The sequence below is a fragment of the Pterocles gutturalis genome, unplaced genomic scaffold (assembly GCF_000699245.1).
Source record: "Pterocles gutturalis isolate BGI_N339 unplaced genomic scaffold, ASM69924v1 scaffold10776, whole genome shotgun sequence".
NCBI classification, from domain to species: domain Eukaryota; kingdom Metazoa; phylum Chordata; class Aves; order Pterocliformes; family Pteroclidae; genus Pterocles; species Pterocles gutturalis.
The window spans coordinates 67,756-86,414 of record NW_010097847.1 but is presented as its reverse complement, the minus strand read 5'-3'; the positions used below and the strand labels follow the sequence as shown (position 1 = coordinate 86,414).

The following is an 18,659-nucleotide window of genomic DNA, read 5'->3' as shown; positions in this document are numbered from 1 at the left end:
TAAAGTGGGTGGGAGAAATGTCAAGCTGATCCAAAGGCAGATTTTGTGTTAGTTTTTAAGTGATTAAAAAAAATATTAAGGAGGGAAAGACACTTTTCATTTTATCTCAAACAAAAATCTTCCAAGTGCCTGGTTTCTATTCAGAGCTCTTCTCTAGGTCAGTGATGAGGGCACCTAGCCACCTTGGGGGCCCAGCATGGGGGCATCCAGATTTGGGAGAACTGGAGTGAGGCAACGCTCCAATTCCAAACCGGGCAGAGCTAGTGCCAGCTCTCGTGTTTGCTGTGTGACTGGAATAGCTGCCAAAGCCTGCAGGAGTCAGGACGCCCACTTCTCTTTTGTCCGACTTCGAGCACTGGCTGTAAGGGGGTGCTATGAGTTACCAGACAAGCACCGTCCTTTACACGTCGCCCTTCAAACAGTGGTCTACCCAAGGATTCTGGATAGCACAGTGAATTAAACAATTCTGATTAACTATTATTAGAAAACTAGGGATGTCATGGATATGAGAGAGTCTTTTAGCTAAAATTGTTGTCCTGTATACCTAAATGTCAGAACCTTAATAATCAGCCTGTTTTTCAAATGTTTTCACTCAGTTTTCTAAGTATGGACTTAGTTACTGGAATCGTGACACAGTGATTTAAGGACATCACTAATGAAATTACATTAGTTATGGGAACACTTGCAGGTTTGGAAGCAACTCAGAAGCCTGAATTAGTTGTTACAATGTCCTTCTGGTAAAAGAAGTGGACTGCAAAACCCATTACCATTGCAACCACTCATTGGCAAATTGCAGCCTCGTTAGTAATCTTGGCAAGATGACAGGGGTTTTACATTACTGATCCTCTTGTTAGCCCCTTGAGTGTGTGACTGAAGCGGTCTTTCGGGAGCAGTTTGTGGAAGTGAATGTTGTAAATATATTTCCTTTATAGGCAAACAGATGCTCTCTGTCTTTGGGGCTATCAGAGTGGCACATTCGTGAACACACAACTCCTTTAAAAATAAATGGGAAGAGAAGGTAGTAGTTAAATCTGCCTAAAATTAAGATCTAATGATGATTGTAAGGACATACATTTTGTCATATTTTCCCAATGAGCCAAGACACATAAAGTAACATAAAGTAACTCTCTCTCGCTGCAAAACCGTCTCTTCAGTGGTGTGGATATTCTGTATAATTCTTATATATGACAAGGATTGCATGTATTTTTTTTAAATGAAATAATAGATTAAGCTATTAATGACATATTAACCTGCAATGCGTTAACATTACTATAGGGCAATATCAGTTGTTATCGGACAGGCAGTAGGTGGTCCTGTCCATGGACTTCACTCGTACAAGAAATTTATATAATTAGGAACAGGTCTGCCACAGATGTGCACAGGCACTCCCTCATGTGTCCCACACACCACAGTCCAGCTGAAAACATGTGTGATGCATGTAGTAAAGGAGCATGTTTCTCTCTTAACTGTGTCTGGGAGCGAAGCAGGTAGCAAGACTTTTCCCCTGGCAGGGAGATCACTCAGGAATTACCATCACAGGCAAAAGAGACTCAACCTGGGGAAATTAGTTTAACTTATGATCAATCAAAATCAGAGCAGGATAATAAGCAAATAAAAAATAATTCTTAAAACACCTTCCTCCCACCACTCCCTTCTTTCTGGGATTAACTTTACTCCTGATTTCTCTGCCTCCTCCCTGCAGTGGGATAGGGGGACAGGAAATGGAGTTATGGTCAGTTCATCACACATGTGTCCGCTGCTCCTTCCTCCTCAGGGGGAGGGCTCCTGACACCCTTCCTCTGCTCCAGCATGGGGTCCCTCCCACGGGAGACAGTCCTCCATGAACTTCACCAACGTGAGTCCTTCCCACATGCTGCAGTTGTTCATGGACTGCTCCAGTGTGGGCTTCCCGCAGGGTCACCACCTCCTTTGGGAACATCCACCTGCTCCAGCATGGGGTCCACCCCGGGCTGCTCTGCCGTTACCCTCCACGGCTGCAGTGGCACAGGCTCTATCGGATGTAGGGGAAGCTTCTCGCAGCTTCTCACAGAAACCACCCCTCTAGCCCCCCTGCTCCCAAAACCTTGCCACACAAACCCAACACAAAGCCAGGATAACAAACCAATGTGCTATCAGAGTAGCAAGGAGAGCATCGTCAACTGGTGATCAAAGCTCATCATGAGGGGAGGGTACCTTTGGTTTCAGTGTTTGCCCTGAGAACAGGTGCCTGTTGGTAAAAATCTGTAGGGCTCAAATACATGTCCATGTGTGTTAGGGTCTAGCCAGGAGAAAGCACAGCCTAACAGGACAGCTGGCAATGGTCCCCCAAGGTTTGTAAGCTATTCAGACTTCGTTCCTTCACAGTGTTCACCTTCATTCTCTGGCTGAATTGTCAGTTCAAAGGCTTCAGGGCAAGGTAGAGACAAAAAGCCATCAGGTTCTAAAGATAAAAATGTTCAATATAATGTAAGGACAAATTCCAGTTTTTCTCATGGATTCTTTAAAACAGGCTGTCCTTCCCTTAGGTTGACCTGAGAAAGCCGTGAAGCATCCAGGCAGAGTGCTTCCACATGAACAGAGCACACTGGTAGCAGTACCACATTTCCCAATAATTGCCCACAAATGCTTTATGAAGGACAAACAGTTCCACAAAGCTTCTCAGATAATACTCCCCTCTGCTTAAAAAGCCTCAGGAAGGGCTTCTCTGCTGAGGAGAAAAAAATGCCAGATGGGGAGGTTAGCTTGTCATGGGCTCTAAACAAGGGGTCTGTAGCCATACTGTTAAAAATTATTTTTTATCTCTGTGTTCTTCCTCTGTTCATTAGGTACTGGCCTCTGGGTGGCTTCTGCTTTGTAATAATTAATTATTCAAACTCTGCACACATATCTCTTTTCAACAACAACTAACCCCATTGTGTTGCAAGGACAAAAACCCTTGATAACAGCCAGGACAGATGGCTGAAGCCAGGCAACCCATTTCACACCTCTGTGTTATCAAACCTGGCTTTATTGGCAAACTGCATTGTCTTTGATATTTTAACTGAAGTGCCACACTTGAGGATGTTCTTGTTGTTCAAAAACCTCATATTTAATTATTTTTAATGCCTCATTATGAAGAAATACTGGAAAACATGATCCAACTGCAAACTAAAAGCTGAAAATCCAAAGAATACAAACTATGTCATTTAGTAAAAGGCTTGTTTGAGCACTTATTATTTATCTCTTGGTGTTTTTTGAACATGCTGGGGATGGAAACACTGCAGTGTTATTCAGTCAGTATCCCTGCTGGGATGCTCTCTTCTGTCCGTAGTGATACTATATAAGCCCCTGTCTCAAGGGAATGTGTAACAGTGCAGTGCCAAGATGCTGTGCTGAGATATTTGTGCCTCCATACTTCTTTTTCTGCAGGGCCTTCTGCCTCTAAAAAGACATCTGAGTTACTTTCCCCTCTCTCTCACTTCTTTGATCTGCTTGTTCATTATAGTCTAACCTATTCTTAATTTCCTCCTGCTATCCCATTTTGAAAGCCTCATGTATGATTTCCAGTTGATAAAATTGCCATTGGGATGCCCTTTCTCTTAGCATTGATCGTCATCACTCATGAACAGATGCTGGGGAGGCAGATGATCTTTCAAATGTAGCAAGGAAGACTAGCAAAAGAGTGCCTGGAGGCAGATTCAACCACTTAGAAGCATGTAGTCACACACCATGGTGTTAGCTTGCTTCGGGTAGGGAGGGGAGTGAGAGCTGCACATCAAAGTGCAAGGGAAATGTAAAATCCTTAGTGCTGTGATTCCTCCTTTCATCTGTGCTTTTTCTCCTGGCACGGTGTTGCAGGCAGTTCTGCTTTCTATGCCACTGAGTAGATTCAAGCTTCAGTGAATGTAAATGGACCTCCTGGATCTGTTTTTCAGAAGTTCTAACACTCACTAAAATTATTTTGAGATTGAGAATATTTTCAATCAGCAAAAGCAGGTACAAACAGCCTTTCTGGGACAAAAAAGGCTCAGGTGTTCTTCAGGCTCAAGCCGCAATGGGATGGGGAAGAGCAGGAAAACTGGAAACAATCCATTCTAGGAGACTCAGGCTGGGTCAAAGTCATGTGCTGCATGGTAGCAATAGATTGGCTTTTGGGCCCAGAGCTTGGGTGCAGAATCCTGCCTGTCCTTTTGATGCTGTGTCACATCCCAGCTGCAGCCAGATGAAGTATTTGAAAAAGATGTGGCAAACAGAATGTACCAAATTTATTCATAGGGCTCCCTTTCTGGGTTTATACTGGGAGCTGGGAACACCCCAGAGCCAAGCTCAGGTACCATTTTTCAAAGTAAAAAGCTACTGGAAGATAATGATGCCCACTCTTATAGTTATGTACCCCATAAAACACAATTTGCTTCAAGTAAGGTCCTAAATCTGTAAGATAACTGCTGCTTGGGCAGGATTTGGACAGCAGAGGGTGGCAAAGTGCAGCTCACAAAGGGACTCGGGGTGCTGGGGGGCTGCTGCTCGCTCCCCGGCAGCCCGGCAGCTTCGTGCGGCTGAGCAGGTATTTAACATTCATTTCCAGACCTGAGGCTTCCTCGGCCATCATGTGGGATCAAGATTTATTCCCTGATCTCTTGCTGCTAGTGCTATTGCTTAACTGCAGACAGCTCTGCTGTGCTCTTCTGCTTTGCCTTTCATATTCTCTTTGGTTTTTACTGCACATTCAGCTACTAGAAAAACATTGTCATGGTTATTTCCTTGTACAGCCTAAATGCCTGTTGCCTTCAGTAAGTGTTTGATGAGTGTGAGTAATTCTGTAATGTCTCTAACCCTTTCAGTGCTCCAAAACATAGACCAGTGATTATTGTAGAGGAGAAATCGCTATGAAAAAAAGAATGCTGTGCGTGTGCATGTACATAAAAAACTGAAATGTAATATGAAAAGTGTAATATACAAGTTAACAAGACCTCCAAATGTCAGGAAGAAGAGATCTTAAGGCCAGTTTTTAAAATTTTGTTAAGAAATTCCAGAAATACTAACTAACTTAATTACTTGGAGCTATACCAACAGGCAGCCTAAAACAGTGAATGTTTACTTACTTCTGAAGCACTTTTTACTTTTGTGAGTAGTATGAAAAATTTTTCCCATCTGTAGAGGCCTGGCCCGATTTAGGAAAGACTTCTCTAACGTGATATGAACAGTATCCCATGAACCGTGGTTCAACCTATGGTAAAACTGAAGCTGGCATTTTGAGTACTCAATTGTCCGTATGAGATTAAACAGGAAAAAAAAAATATATGTTTGCAATTTACAGCTTACAGTGAAGTCTAAAGAGATACTCTGTATAACTGTGTTTGTGTGTTAAACAAATTTGGCTACAGCTGCTGTGTAATGTCACGACCAAAAGTTACCATAGTTCATAGTAGGCAATGCTCCATCATGTGCTATCAGGTAATTTATAGTCGCGTCCTTCCAAGAAGGGAACATTCTTCAGTCTTGCTCATTTATTAATATAATCTTTATCTGATCTTTGGAGTCATGAAATGAAAGAGTAGATCATGGAGGCCCAGAAATCAGAGGAAGAAAACAGCTATTAGAACATGTAGCTCATTATTCCATCCCTAAAAGGCTACTCCACAGTGCATTCTTGGGTACTTTGTCCACTATACATAAAAACCTGGGAGCACGAAATAACAAAGGAGCAATTCTAGTGTGCAGAAATGCCAGTCCTTTTCTCTCTGCTTTGATCCAGCTATAGGATGAAGCAAAGTAGTAATTGCTGCCATTACAGGGAACAAATCTATTTGCATTTCTACAGTGCTTCAGCTCTAGCTGTGAATGCCTAATCAGTCCTATTGCTGGAAAAATGTTTCCATCCTCTTGTCAAATCTATGTCTGATTGCAGTGCATGACTATACAGACACTGAACTCCACCCATGTCCTGGCCCACATCAGGAGAGGGCTATGGTAAGAATTTTTGAAGCTGATGCTGTCGCACATGAAACAGAATACAGCAGTGTCAGTGGTTCAGTAAATACTCCTTTCACCTCTAACAGAATACTGCCCATCAGAACAGGCAAGCGTAACTGCTTCTATAAGAACATAAAACTCTGAATAATGCATGTGTAAAGATCCCATGGCACACTTTTGCAGGAATAGTGACATTTGCCCCAAGTCCTTACTAGCTTTAGCCATAATAACTACACTGTGTTTTTCTCACCCAGCCTTCCCCCGCAGTTTTGATTGTAGGCTGTATTTCCCATTCCCTGTTCTATATGCTTTATCGGAGTAATAAGCACTATTGAGCGAGTGCTACATTCTGATGCAAACGTAACTGGACAATGTGACACGTTTATAAATTTACCCTGAATCTGAGTAAGCTGCACTTGCTTTTTCTACCAATCAGTACTGTTGTTCTGCCTTCACAAACCTGGAAATTTAAGGTCATTTAAGCTTAGTACTGGCTTCTCAGGTCTGATACAGCCTCTTTGTTTCCAACACCCAGCACAGAAGTGTTGTAACCTGGCCAGGTTAAAGATCCCTATAGGAAAAGGAGGTGGCTGAAACAGCACAGAATTGGCACATTGTCAAATAGCTCATGTGTGCAATGGACATAGTAGAGGTGAGGACAGATCATTCGTGACAGATCATACGTGAAGGGTGAGTGTCAGGAGGATGGAGCCAGGCTCTTCTCTGTGACATCTAGTGATAGGACAAGGGGCAATGGGTTCAAGCTGGAACATAGGAGGTTCCACTTGAATATGAGGAAAAACTTCTTTACAGTGAGGGTGACAGAGCACTGGAACAGGCTGCCCAGAGAGGTTGTGGAGTCTCCTTCTCTGGAGACATTCAAAGCCCGCCTGGATGCGTTCCTGTGTGATCTGATCTAGGTGTTCCTGCTCCGGCAGGGGGATTGGACTAGATGATCTTTCGAGGTCCCTTCCAATCTCTAACATTCTGTGATTCTGTGATTCTGTGATTCATTACTTCTAAGGTCCAGCTCTGCTGCCTCCTTGTTAGCCCTTGGTTCAACACTGTGTCTTATAAAGCATTGTATCACACGATTTAGTTTACTGACTGTCAAATGTTTGTATCATTCATCTGACAGAACTGTTCATGCCTAGAAAAGAAAAGGAGACTCTTTCTCCAAGCTCTTTAAGTATTCGAAGATCAATAAAACATACAAAACATGTTCGGGTGGTGTCAGGGACTGACAGTCATGCTCACTATAGCGAAGTAACTCCAAAGTTATTTTTGCAGTTACTCCACATTTACACCCTATTGAGAAAAATCAGTGTCTGGGAGCAATAGTCAATCTGAGCAAGCGAATAAAAGGAGACACAACAGGGTTTTTGTGTTATTTTCAACTAGCCAAATCACATATGCTTGCCTTATTCATCTTTGTATTTAATTTGATATGTAATTCACATGAGTTAAGCAAAAATTATTTGTCCCCTGGTTTGATGTTTTCACATACACATTTAAGAATTACATCCCCTGTAATCTACTGTCACTATGTTGGAACTGATCCAAAGTCAAAATCTTTTATACAAATATCTCAATCTTTTCTCATTAAAAACATTTAGTCTTCATGTGTTTACAAAGTAAATTTTCCATGTGAAAGCAGCCAATACCTCACAAGTGCATTTGCATTTAATCAATTTAATTATCATTCACTTGCCTCACCCAGGAAACATTTAAGGAAATTTTCCACTTTGTCATTTCAACTAAAAGCTACAGTAGTACCTTTAGATTTTAAAGATTGGCAAACCTCATCCTGTAGAATGGGAAATTTTATTTGTTAAGCAAGACACACAACTATTATGAAGACCATAATAGGAATAGTGTGCCCTGTAAATGGACATGTGCAAGCCTTGGAGTTTAGAAGTGTGCCCTGCATGAGATGCATAGAGTCAATCTATCTTAAAGATGTTACTTCCACAAATTATTCAGATATGCTGTGGTAAAACTCTCTTTTATACATCTGGCTTGTGTCTGCCTAAGTCTTCTTAATCAGACCCTAGTGCTAGTAAAATAAAATACAATTGTTTAGAAGGTTGTTCTGCCTTCAGGGGAAAGAAAATGAGAAACTGGAGAGGGAGTGAAGCAAATCTTGACACATCTGTAGATTTATGCCAGAAGTTCAGTCATATATCCTACAGGTTCCCATAGGTTTATATCCTACAAACCAGAAGGAACAAGCACTAACTTCTGCCTACTACCTTCTACTAGCAATAACGAACCAAATTTCCTGGCAATTCCTAAGCTTAAATGGGACTTATCCTGGGTTGTTATCAGTGAGGAGCATAGGTATAGGATAGAGCCATGAATGAACTGCTCTGTGGCTGGGGTTCATGCAGTATGAACTTGATTAAAAGAAAAAAATAATTTATACATAGGGCTTTTTACAGGGCTAAAGCCTGTGAGGAAGAAGTTTATGGATCATAGAATCATAGAATAGTTTGGGTTGGAAGGGACCTTTAAAGGTCATCTAGTCCAACCCACCTGCCGTAAGCAGGGACATCTTCCACTAGATCAGGTTGCCCAGGGCCCCATCCAACTGATCTTGAATGTTTTCAGGGACAGGGCATCTACCACCTCCCTGAGTGGTATCACTCTGGTATGGTACAGCTGTGACGAAAAGCAGCAGGCACTCTGAATATCTAGTATATTCTTGGTAGCCTGGACAGGAGGTTTTCATTTGCGTTGTCATTCATTACCTTGAACTTGTCAGTTGCTTTTAAACATACTTAAAAGCAGAGGCTTAGGGAATGACTTCTCTAATCCCATCCCTCACACTCTGCACAAAGACCAGTTGCCTAACCTGCCATGTGTTTGGTTATTATTAGGCTTTGCCCCAAGGGCTTTTCTGTGAAAAGGCTGGAGCAAGTTCGTTTAAATTCCTCTTGAGGCTGAAGGTAGATATTTTTGGCAACCAATCTGACAGAAGCTTTTGGAACCTTCTTTCAGGCCAGTTACTGGCATAAACCGCTCGCTGAGGCTGCCTGAGGAGTAGGGACTGGGATGGACACAGAATGGGGAAACACTAGTCATCTTATTTCTAGTTGCCCAGTATTCACTCTTCTGCCATTCCCAGTGGTCAGTGGTAACTGACTGAACTGTCTTTGCCATTGACATTTTGTGGCATCAGAGAGAAGTCAGATCTTCAGCACAACATTGTCATTATCATAATTAAAGAAGTGTTGTAACAGATGCATATTTGATGCATTTTGGTATAAAAATAACAAAACTACAATGAAGAAAGAGCTATGTTCTATGGAGCAGAACCAACAACACTGTGTGAAAGATCTGATCAAAATATTTGTGTACCTACTGACCAATGTAATCTGCATCATACAGTAATGTAATCAGGGTGGGGAAGATACAATTCTCATAATACTACAGACTCATAACTGCAGACTCAGTTTCTTTATAGGATACTGGTATTTGTCAAATTTTGTATTATTACAACTTCAGAAGCCACAAACCTATTAAATAAGAGTGTTTAAAAAAATACAGTAGCACAATAGTGGGCTTCTTTGGGACTCCGCTTTTATATTTAATATAGTAAAAGAATATTTCTATCTGGCGCACCAGTTAAGGATAGAAGTATAAGGAGGAGATAACCTGTTTGCCACAAGTTAAGTAACTGTTTTGAACCTTGTGTCCTGCTGACTCATTCTGAATCATATCAGGACAAATACTTTCACCCTGAGAAGTTATTTACTGGCCTAGAATGTTCCTGTTTCTGAAAGTTTATCACACTAGTTTTGTGTCACATTAGACCTAGCTGTATGCCTGTTATTCAGTCAATTTTTTTTTTTTTTCCAACAAAAAAAGATGGTCGTTTTCACTTGACCAGTGTACATCATTGCACATTAATACTCATATCCCTAGAAACAGGAGCTAGCTTGGACAAAGAGATCTTGCCATTCTCCTCCATCCCTGTTTTCTATAGCAAGGATGCTGTTTAAAAAACAAAACCAAACTTAAAATGTTTTTTAAGGGTTGGATGGGTTTGTTTTCCCATCTACACACTTACAGAGATTCTCAGACTTTCAGAGGTCTAATTTTTGGATTTCAGTTACTCAGGAAGAAAATCTGGCACAAGACTGAACCATATCCCAAGAGATAACCACACCCTAATTTAGAAACATGAAACTCGGGGCTGATATTCTTAAGTGTCCCTTATTTCTGTGGGAGATTAAACCCAGCCCGGGTAGATACCTGAAAATTCTCGAGCCTTAACAAGGTCACTGTCTGTCCTAAAAAGATTCAACTGTTTAATCAAAAAAAATATTTAAAACTGCACTATAAATTAAATGTCTATCCAGGGTACCTGACAATCTCCACTTATGACATGGGTATGAATAGTCCTCTTTTCTTTGTTCTTGAGCACTTGTGTCACTATTTGACTGAGATAATCCAATGAAAATGTTGAAATGGTTTCAAACATGTTTCTCTATAGTTCATTTCATGCCTGTTTTACAGCAGGGTATTCTCTAATCTGATTTACATTACTTTGAAATCACAAACTGATTATAATTATCTTAGTGGTAATACAAGCTCATTTAAAGGGAACATCAGGTACTGCAGTGAAAAGCTACTGTCACAGGTCCTTGCAAACATAAGATTATGGAATTTATGTATTTAGATGTGAAAGATTAAATGCAAATATTTTCATATTTTATATGTAAAATTCAATATTTAAACTGTATTTTTAAATGTGGGGCAAAAATATTGCTGCTTCAGAATCTTTGTGGGGTTTTCATTCTGAAATTTAGAGAACAGCTGAATTATTCATTAATTAGTTCAGAGTGAATAATAACCAGAAGTATGAGTCTGTCTTCCACATAGACTGATAGCAGGTTAGTATTTAGCGATGTTTCTGTACTTGGAGGAGTTTGGAACGTTATTGGTTCTCACTTTTTTGACTCAAAATACTTTTCTTCCAAATTTCTGCTGAATCAGACTTTTTTTTTCTTTTAATCATTCAGGTCCATGAGGTCTGAAGACTTTCCCTAGACAGGTCTTTTATACTAACATTCTCAGCTGTCCTGAAACCTATTTCTGAAAGTAGGATTCTGCTGTTACATAGAGTTCTGAAGAAAACTGATATAAGTTTTTTTGACACAGGGAATATTCTTGAGGTTGAAAAGACAAGACAAAATGATCCTCATATATTCCTCTGTCAATATAATAATGAGGTAATACTCAATTATATTACATTTGAAGCTGATCAAAGGTGAAGAAAACAGATAGAAACTTTTGTTCTTGGTCTGTAGCTAATCTGTGATACTTAATGCTATCAGATGTTGTTAAAGGCATGGATTTAGCAGAGTCTTTATTAAAGTCAGACATTAATATTGATAATGAGATGGGATTAGGGGTCTTCACATTTCAGAATACAAAGCACTCACTCAGCTGAGAACCAGAAAGTTAGTTCTTTTATAGAAGGTAATTTTATAATTGTCTGCAACAGTTTTTCTTGAACTTAAAAAAAATCTATAATGTTTTGACCAGTCTAAATTCTTCAGGATGTTGACATCTCGTAGGTAAAGAAAACCTTGCATGTTATGATTGCTATAATAATGGTAATCATGGAAATAACTCATTGGTGAACTGAATTAACTGCTGACTGAATAAATTAGCCAATTAATTAGTGAATCTGATTTACCTGACACCCTGACTTCATGTTTTAGTTCAGTACGTGACAACAGTTGTGTAGTCTGAGAACACAGAATTACTGACATTTAATTACAATGTTTTCAACTCCTGTAGGTAATACCTTGTCACTATCTTGCTTTCCCTCTGCAAACTAGGTATTTTCAGTCCTTCTCTTTTCATATGGAAGTCTCTTAGTGTCACTAATATTTTTTCTTAGAATTCCACCACCTTTTGTACAGCAGTGATTTAGGCATTTCTACAATAATCTACCGTTGTTGTATCTGAAATATCTTATGTGCGATTTTTTTAGATTTTATTTTTATGGATATGAGGGTAGCTGTCTCAAAATATGCATGTAAGATTGTCAGTTACTCAGTGTGTATTGGAGGGTCTCTCAATTAATAATACTGTCTAAAGTAAATCTTGATGTAATGTTTAAATCTTTGTAGTGCAATAAAATATTCAGTGGCACTATGATTTGGACAGAGTACAGCTGACAGTTTTTCATGGCTCATTTGCCCAAGTAATTATGAGATTTTAGTCATCACTCAAAGATCAAGTGCAGCTTTTTCATTGCAAAGAGATTCAGGTTTTTATGTATATAATGCATAATGGCTCTGATTTAAATGGAGCTCAGGAACACAGGGATCCTGAAGCTGTATTATACTCATTAGAGGAACATTTAAAATGCATTAAATAATATTGTGCAGTTGTGACCTGTGGTGAATTGGTACGTCTTTGATACAAAATGTTGTAAAACTATAGTACACTAAGGGCTATTTGAAAGCCAGTCTGAAAAAAGAGGCTTTAAAAAAAAAAACAAAACCCCCCAAAAACCTAAAATATCATCTATTGACAGTTTACAGCTATGTCTGGTGACCTCAACTAACTTTTTAACTCACGTATGTCCACATCTTACTCCCTTTTTTTCACTCCTCCCTTACTTTTCCTACATTGTTAGCATTACTTAGCAAAAATCTACAGTTGCATCTTGAAATATCGAACCCAGGCAAAATGCTATTTCCATTTTAAAGGAAAGCATCTCTATATCTCAATAGATACTTGCCCTGGTCAAATGTACTACAGAAGACTAACCAAAATAAAACTCATACTGAAGTCTAGCAATTCTTTACTTTCTTGAGCACAACTCCATAGGAGGTTGTTTCTAAGTAAGCAAAGGTTCAGACACTCGAGCTGTCTGACCACTCGGGCATTCTGCACGGTCTCATTCAAGCCAGTCCTAAAATGCCAAACACAAATATGATTAGTCTTTCCTTAAGTCAAAGGACTTAGCTTACTCGGGCATGACAGCCTTGTAATTGTGTAGAAAACCAGCAAAGGGTGCAGACAGAGCAAACACCGTAACATCTGAGCTTGCGTTCAGCGTTACAGTGGTGACAGACTGGCACAGGACCCTGCTGCCATCGTGCACACAGGCACCTGCTGAAGCCACAACTGGGTATGTTTGCATGTGTTCCCATTGAACTGTCCCAGTTTCAGTCTCCCACTTTGGTCCTGTACCAGTAAAGGTGGGTTGTAGAACCCAAGATAAACATTTTGAAGCATGTTTCAGATCACTGCTGTTACCAGTGGCTCCCAAATTGACTGATAAAGAGACCTGGGCTGGCTTTTTTTCATCCACATTCAGGATCATTTGCCTGGTTGTTTGAATAACTCCAAACAGCCAGCACTTTCCCAAAAGTCCAATACCACAGGAATATCTAACGAGCTAAGCCCCCTATTAGTACCACAGTTACCGAAATGCAGCCTTTGTCACTCATACCCACACACATCATACCTCTGAGGTGCAGAGTGTGTTTCTCTCCATTATCCCTTCACATCAAAACTCCTGATTTAAGAAGCAAACAGAAGATAATCTGTGACTAATAAATAAATCGTTGTGGTAGATGTTTTCCATTGCTCACTGGGAAATATTAAGCGAAGGCACTTCTTACATCACCTCATGTGCTGCCAGGAGCACAGCTGTGCTCACTTGAACTGTTTGTCAGATCTATAGATGCTAAAACTATCCAAATAGTTCTAATACTCAGCTGTTGAGCAGTCATTGTGCCTCAGGTAACTAGGTATGCAGTGCATTTGTAAAGCCAGTTTCTTTTCTGTTTTTCCAGTTATTTCTATAGCCAAAGGGGTTTTCTTCTTGAGCGATTTATACAGAACAGCTTAAGGGAAATTCATCGTTGTTTTACTGTTACCTGCGACACTTCACTGAGGTTTTCTCTTGCTTTGATTAGTTAGCAAATGATTTATTGAAGAAAAACCCATGATAACACCCTTTCTAGTGACAAAACTGATTTAAAAGATGCCAAAAAGAAGAATATATGAGAACATAGAGCACTTTGAAATAATGAATCACTGTAGCCAAAACATTTGATGTGAAGCATTCCACTGTATAGAAAAAGTTAGAGGAATATATTGCTATGATAGAAAGATCAGAATAAAGGAAGGAGTATTTCATTTTCATCTCTACTATTTATGTTTTTCAGCATACATTTCAAATTCTGACTAGTGACTTTATTACTGTAGTGATATCAAATCACTATGTTACTTTGTACATGAACATGAATAAAATGGAATATATTGCTATGATAGAAAGATCAGAATAAAGGAAGGAGTATTTCATTTTCATCTCTACTATTTATGTTTTTCAGCATACATTTCAAATTCTGACTAGTGACTTTATTACTGTTGTGATATCAATCACTATGTTACTTTGTACATGAACACGAATAAAATAATCTACTTTTCCTATTGTTGGCTTACTAATACTGCTATTCCTTGTGAAAAGAAAGAAATACGACTCGGGTTTTTTTCATCCTTTGCTTGCATGATTACAATCTGTAGCTATGTTCAGCTGGCTTCAGGCTACAAGATAATCATGTCTAGATAGAGTAAGATTCTTTAGAGAGTTAAAATATGTGATGAAAAATGCTCTGCAGATTAGAAAACATATTTGGCAAGAAAGATTTAAATTGCAAGTCTCATTGATGCTACACAGCACAACTGCACAAACACTTTAAATCTGGAATTATGCTTTTTAAACCTTTAACACAATAAAGACCGTTAGCAATGAGATTCAGCAATGATGTTGCCGTGAATAACAAAACTGAAGAAAATACAACCGCTGATAAAATCATCAGGCAGATGGGGCTGTCTGCATTGAGGATACGGTGTATATATTGTACATCTTCACTTAACAGTTTCTGCTACACTCTAATTATGCCCTCTACTTTAAATTAAGATTAGATAATTTTAGAGCTGATAGGTTTTCTTCTCAGCTTCTATGTGATGATACAGTCACTTATGAAAGAAGCAGCATAGGTGCAGGATAGGTGCTATGATGCCAGTTTATGCAAGCTGAAGATTTGGCCAGAATTTTTTATGAAGCAAAGCTCAGCACGACTTTTCTTACGTGACTGCACCATTCAGGTGTATTTTAACCACGAGAGATTTACAGGATTTATTTCAACTTGTATTTGTTTCATCTCACACATACCTAAGCTACCTTATGCAAAGTTACCCTGCCTGACATTGTCATCTTGTCCCTCTTTGTTCAAAGTTCACGTGTATATAGCCCCTCTCAACGGTTCTTTTGCAAACCATGTTGTCGTGCGTTCCCAGAAACGCTGGTAATTTCAGCTGCTTTTTCACCAGTTGCATTTAGGTACAGTACAGCCTTCTGTTGTGTGTTTAGATGTTGGGTATGCTGCTTACTGAGATGTTTCTTATCCTTTGGCCTTTCTCATCCACCCATGTGGCTAAAACTCTTGCCAGGCTTTCATCTTTCCTGTCTTGACAGACATGGTCTGATCCCATTTGTGGCTGTTCACAATGCTTCTGTTAAAATAGTTCTCACAGACCCTTGATAGCTTCTTTCTTTGCATCTTTCCTCCAGCCTACCCATTCTATTCTGCATCAGACATATCCCACTTGCCTTTACTTTAAAACAACAAATTATCTCTCTTTCACTAGCAGTGTGCTGGATAGAAGTTTTACTATTTAGAATTTTCTGACAAGAGCTTCCCAAAAACCCCCAAAGCAGTGTCACTATCTCTTTTTAGATCCCTTCTTAAAACCAGCTGTTGCTAAAGGAAACTCTTGAAAAAAAATGGGCTTCTGTTGAGCTGCATCTAACACTCTTCCTGAGCATTTAGATAGTTTCTTGTGTAGTAATTACTCTGTAAAGTCCTTAAAAGAGGACTCTTTTTTCCCCTCTACATTTAAAGAGCAGCTTGTTTAAGAATGTCCCAACCCCAGAGTAGCCTTCCTAGAGAGCATCTTTATAAACAATTCACTGGAAACTTCCAGCAGTACTGACAGTCAATGTGCCCTCCAAACTCCTTTCCTCAACACATGGCAATAAAAGCTTACTCTCAGCAGAACTGTGGTAGTAAAAAACCTGGACCTTCTACATACAGATATTCTTCTCCGTTTTTTCCCAGAGGCAAGCTTCAATTCAAACCAGCTGCAAAAATGTAAGGACAACTCAATGCTCAGAATCACTAAAGTCTAGCAGAATTTCTGTTCTGGTTCTTCACTGCCTGTTATTTACTTTGATTTTTTTGTCAGTCTAAAGCTTATTTTGTGTTGTTGTACTGAGATTTTATGTGGTCTACTTGCTGTTTCATACTGGAAATTACGGTAGTTAAAACTCAGCTTCCCAGAAGATGATTCTTACTTCAGCAAGTCAAATATTTATATGGTATCTCTCTACTGTGTAGTGACAGCATTGTATGTAGCATTTTTTATAGATGAGGCACTTTGTAAGTGCCAGACTTGCATAATCTGGAAAATTCAGAATTCTCCTGTGTTTCATTACATTACTGTATTTTCTTTTCCTGTTGAAGTGGCAAAATACTTGCTCTAGCTTAATGGGCTCCTCCCCACACTTTCAAAAAATTACATTTGGGTGTAGAAAATGTCAGCTCTCCTGCAGCAAAGCTCATCTGAGTTTTATTCTTCTATTGTATTGATTCATTAATATTACAAATCCATGACTAAATCAGTTATTCACAAATGTTATTTGCAGTACCAAACCATCACTAAATCTAACTCCATCACTAAGTCCAACTGAGAATTCTTCAGCGACTGTTTATTACTGATAAATTTACTTGCCATTTCTTTCTAAAGTGTAATGTTTCTAGTCATCTAGTTTCTGATCATGCAAATAAATTGCTGAATTTGCATATTTATTCATGACAGTAAAAAGCTGATAAGGAGGTAGGGCAACCACAAATCAAGTCCCTGCTCTGTATTGGTTGAATGTAGCTCCTTGAACAGTTATCTGTTCCTACATGCTAAAAAGACATGGTTTGGGACACTGTCACCTAGCAGAATCCGTAGCTTCAGGTTACTTATACAAAGCTGGAGGGACAGAGCAGGAAAGAATTAGACTTCAAAGTGTAGGCTCAGGCTCAGACTTCCATCACCCAGGGTGAGCACACAAATCACCTGATACCACATCACACTTTCACATTCATGCACTTTCTAGCTGGTTGGTTTAATGAATAATGGCTAGTGATAAACAAGGTGGAGCAGCTTCTAGGTACTGGGAACCTAGAATCTCTCTTTAGAATGTTCTTAGTATCTAGGAAAAATTAAGAAAGTGAACAAGGTGGAGCAGGGTTTTGAATCTGGGGCTCACATCTTGCTCTGTTAGAGTTGAGTGAAAAGGGGCTGCGAAGCAGAACCACCTCTTTTCCATTCAGCTTTTGGTTTTCTGAGGGCCAGGTCTCAGTATCTCTCTAACAGACCTCACTGGCGAGGTGGTCATTCACTAGTTTGTGAATCCCAAAGGCTCTTTAGACAACCAGTACCCGCATTACACAGTGCTGGACAAGCCCCCCCAGAACAGGTTTGTTGGGAGTTAAGAGGCTTTATGGATGAAAATTAAGTGTAGTAGGGCTCTAAGGCAGCAGCTCTGAGGATTCAGATTTTCAACATAAGTAGAAATCTCCTATCTAAGTCCTTTCATAAATCTGTGCCTCAATCTTTTTGTTCCACAGAATACTACTTGCTACTTCATTTGGGGAAAAATAAAAGACAATATCTAAAGTGGCTAATACAGTATTCTAAATGATGCACACTTTGCAGTACAAATGCAAAATCCAGACAGAAAATAGCAGTTACTTTAGAATGGTTATTATCAGAGAAGTATCGCATAGAACACAAAGATAAAGGTCCGGTCCCACAGTTTAAGAGGCAACTACTTTCCCAGAAAATTTACAATATAGATTAAAAACAAGATGAAAAAAAAGTATATGAAATAAAATTACTTTTCAAGTGTATTTTAAAGATTTTCAAAGCCACATTGGAAATTAAGGTTACCCTGATTTGTAACTCAGCTTTTATTTCCTTTATGCAGCCTTGAAAATCTCAGTTCTGATATTCAAAATAATTTTTTTTAAACTTTCCCAGAAAATTTACAATATAGATTAAAAACAAGATGAAAAAAAAGTATATGAAATAAAATTACTTTTCAAGTGTATTTTAAAGATTTTCAAAGCCACATTGGAAATTAAGGTTACCCTGATTTGTAACTCAGCTTTTATTTCCTTTATGCAGCCTTGAAAATCTCAGTTCTGATATTCAAAATAATATTTTTTAAAAAAAATTATAATTCTACATTAGTATAAACTAAAGTAAAAAATATTATTTCAGAGACAGGAATCAGAGAGATGGAAGTACCATCCTATTAAATAGATTCAGAGCCCCTAATATTTTTACCTTGATTTTTGTCAATAGCCTACTCTGTGTCAACAGTGAGCACTGGGTTGGGAATGCCTTCTAGTGGGACAGAAACATTCTGGAGGAAATTCAGAAACACTGGCCCTTTGACTTATTTACAACTTTTTAACAGATTGTTTTTAAACATATATCTATTAAATGGATTGTTGAAGATCATAGAATCATAGAATCACAGAATGGTTTGGGTTGTAAGGGACCTTAGAGATCATCTAGTTCCACCCCCCCTGCCATGAGCAGGGGCACCC

The 18,659-nt window shown here is 39.1% G+C and overlaps 1 protein-coding gene across 1 annotated transcript in view; it reads left to right on the top strand.

The window, feature by feature from the left end:
• Positions 1-4,033: 4,033 nt before the first annotated feature.
• The window catches only part of LOC104471415 (sodium/hydrogen exchanger 9-like), a gene marked incomplete at its 3' end in the record, with an annotated part of 80,367 nt that continues 65,741 nt past the window's right edge, over positions 4,034-18,659 (top strand). The window contains exons 1-2 of the mRNA XM_010086755.1: positions 4,034-4,309; positions 4,437-4,543. Coding sequence (XP_010085057.1) covers positions 4,034-4,309; positions 4,437-4,543 — 383 coding nt within the window. The remainder of the gene's footprint in view (positions 4,310-4,436; positions 4,544-18,659) is intronic.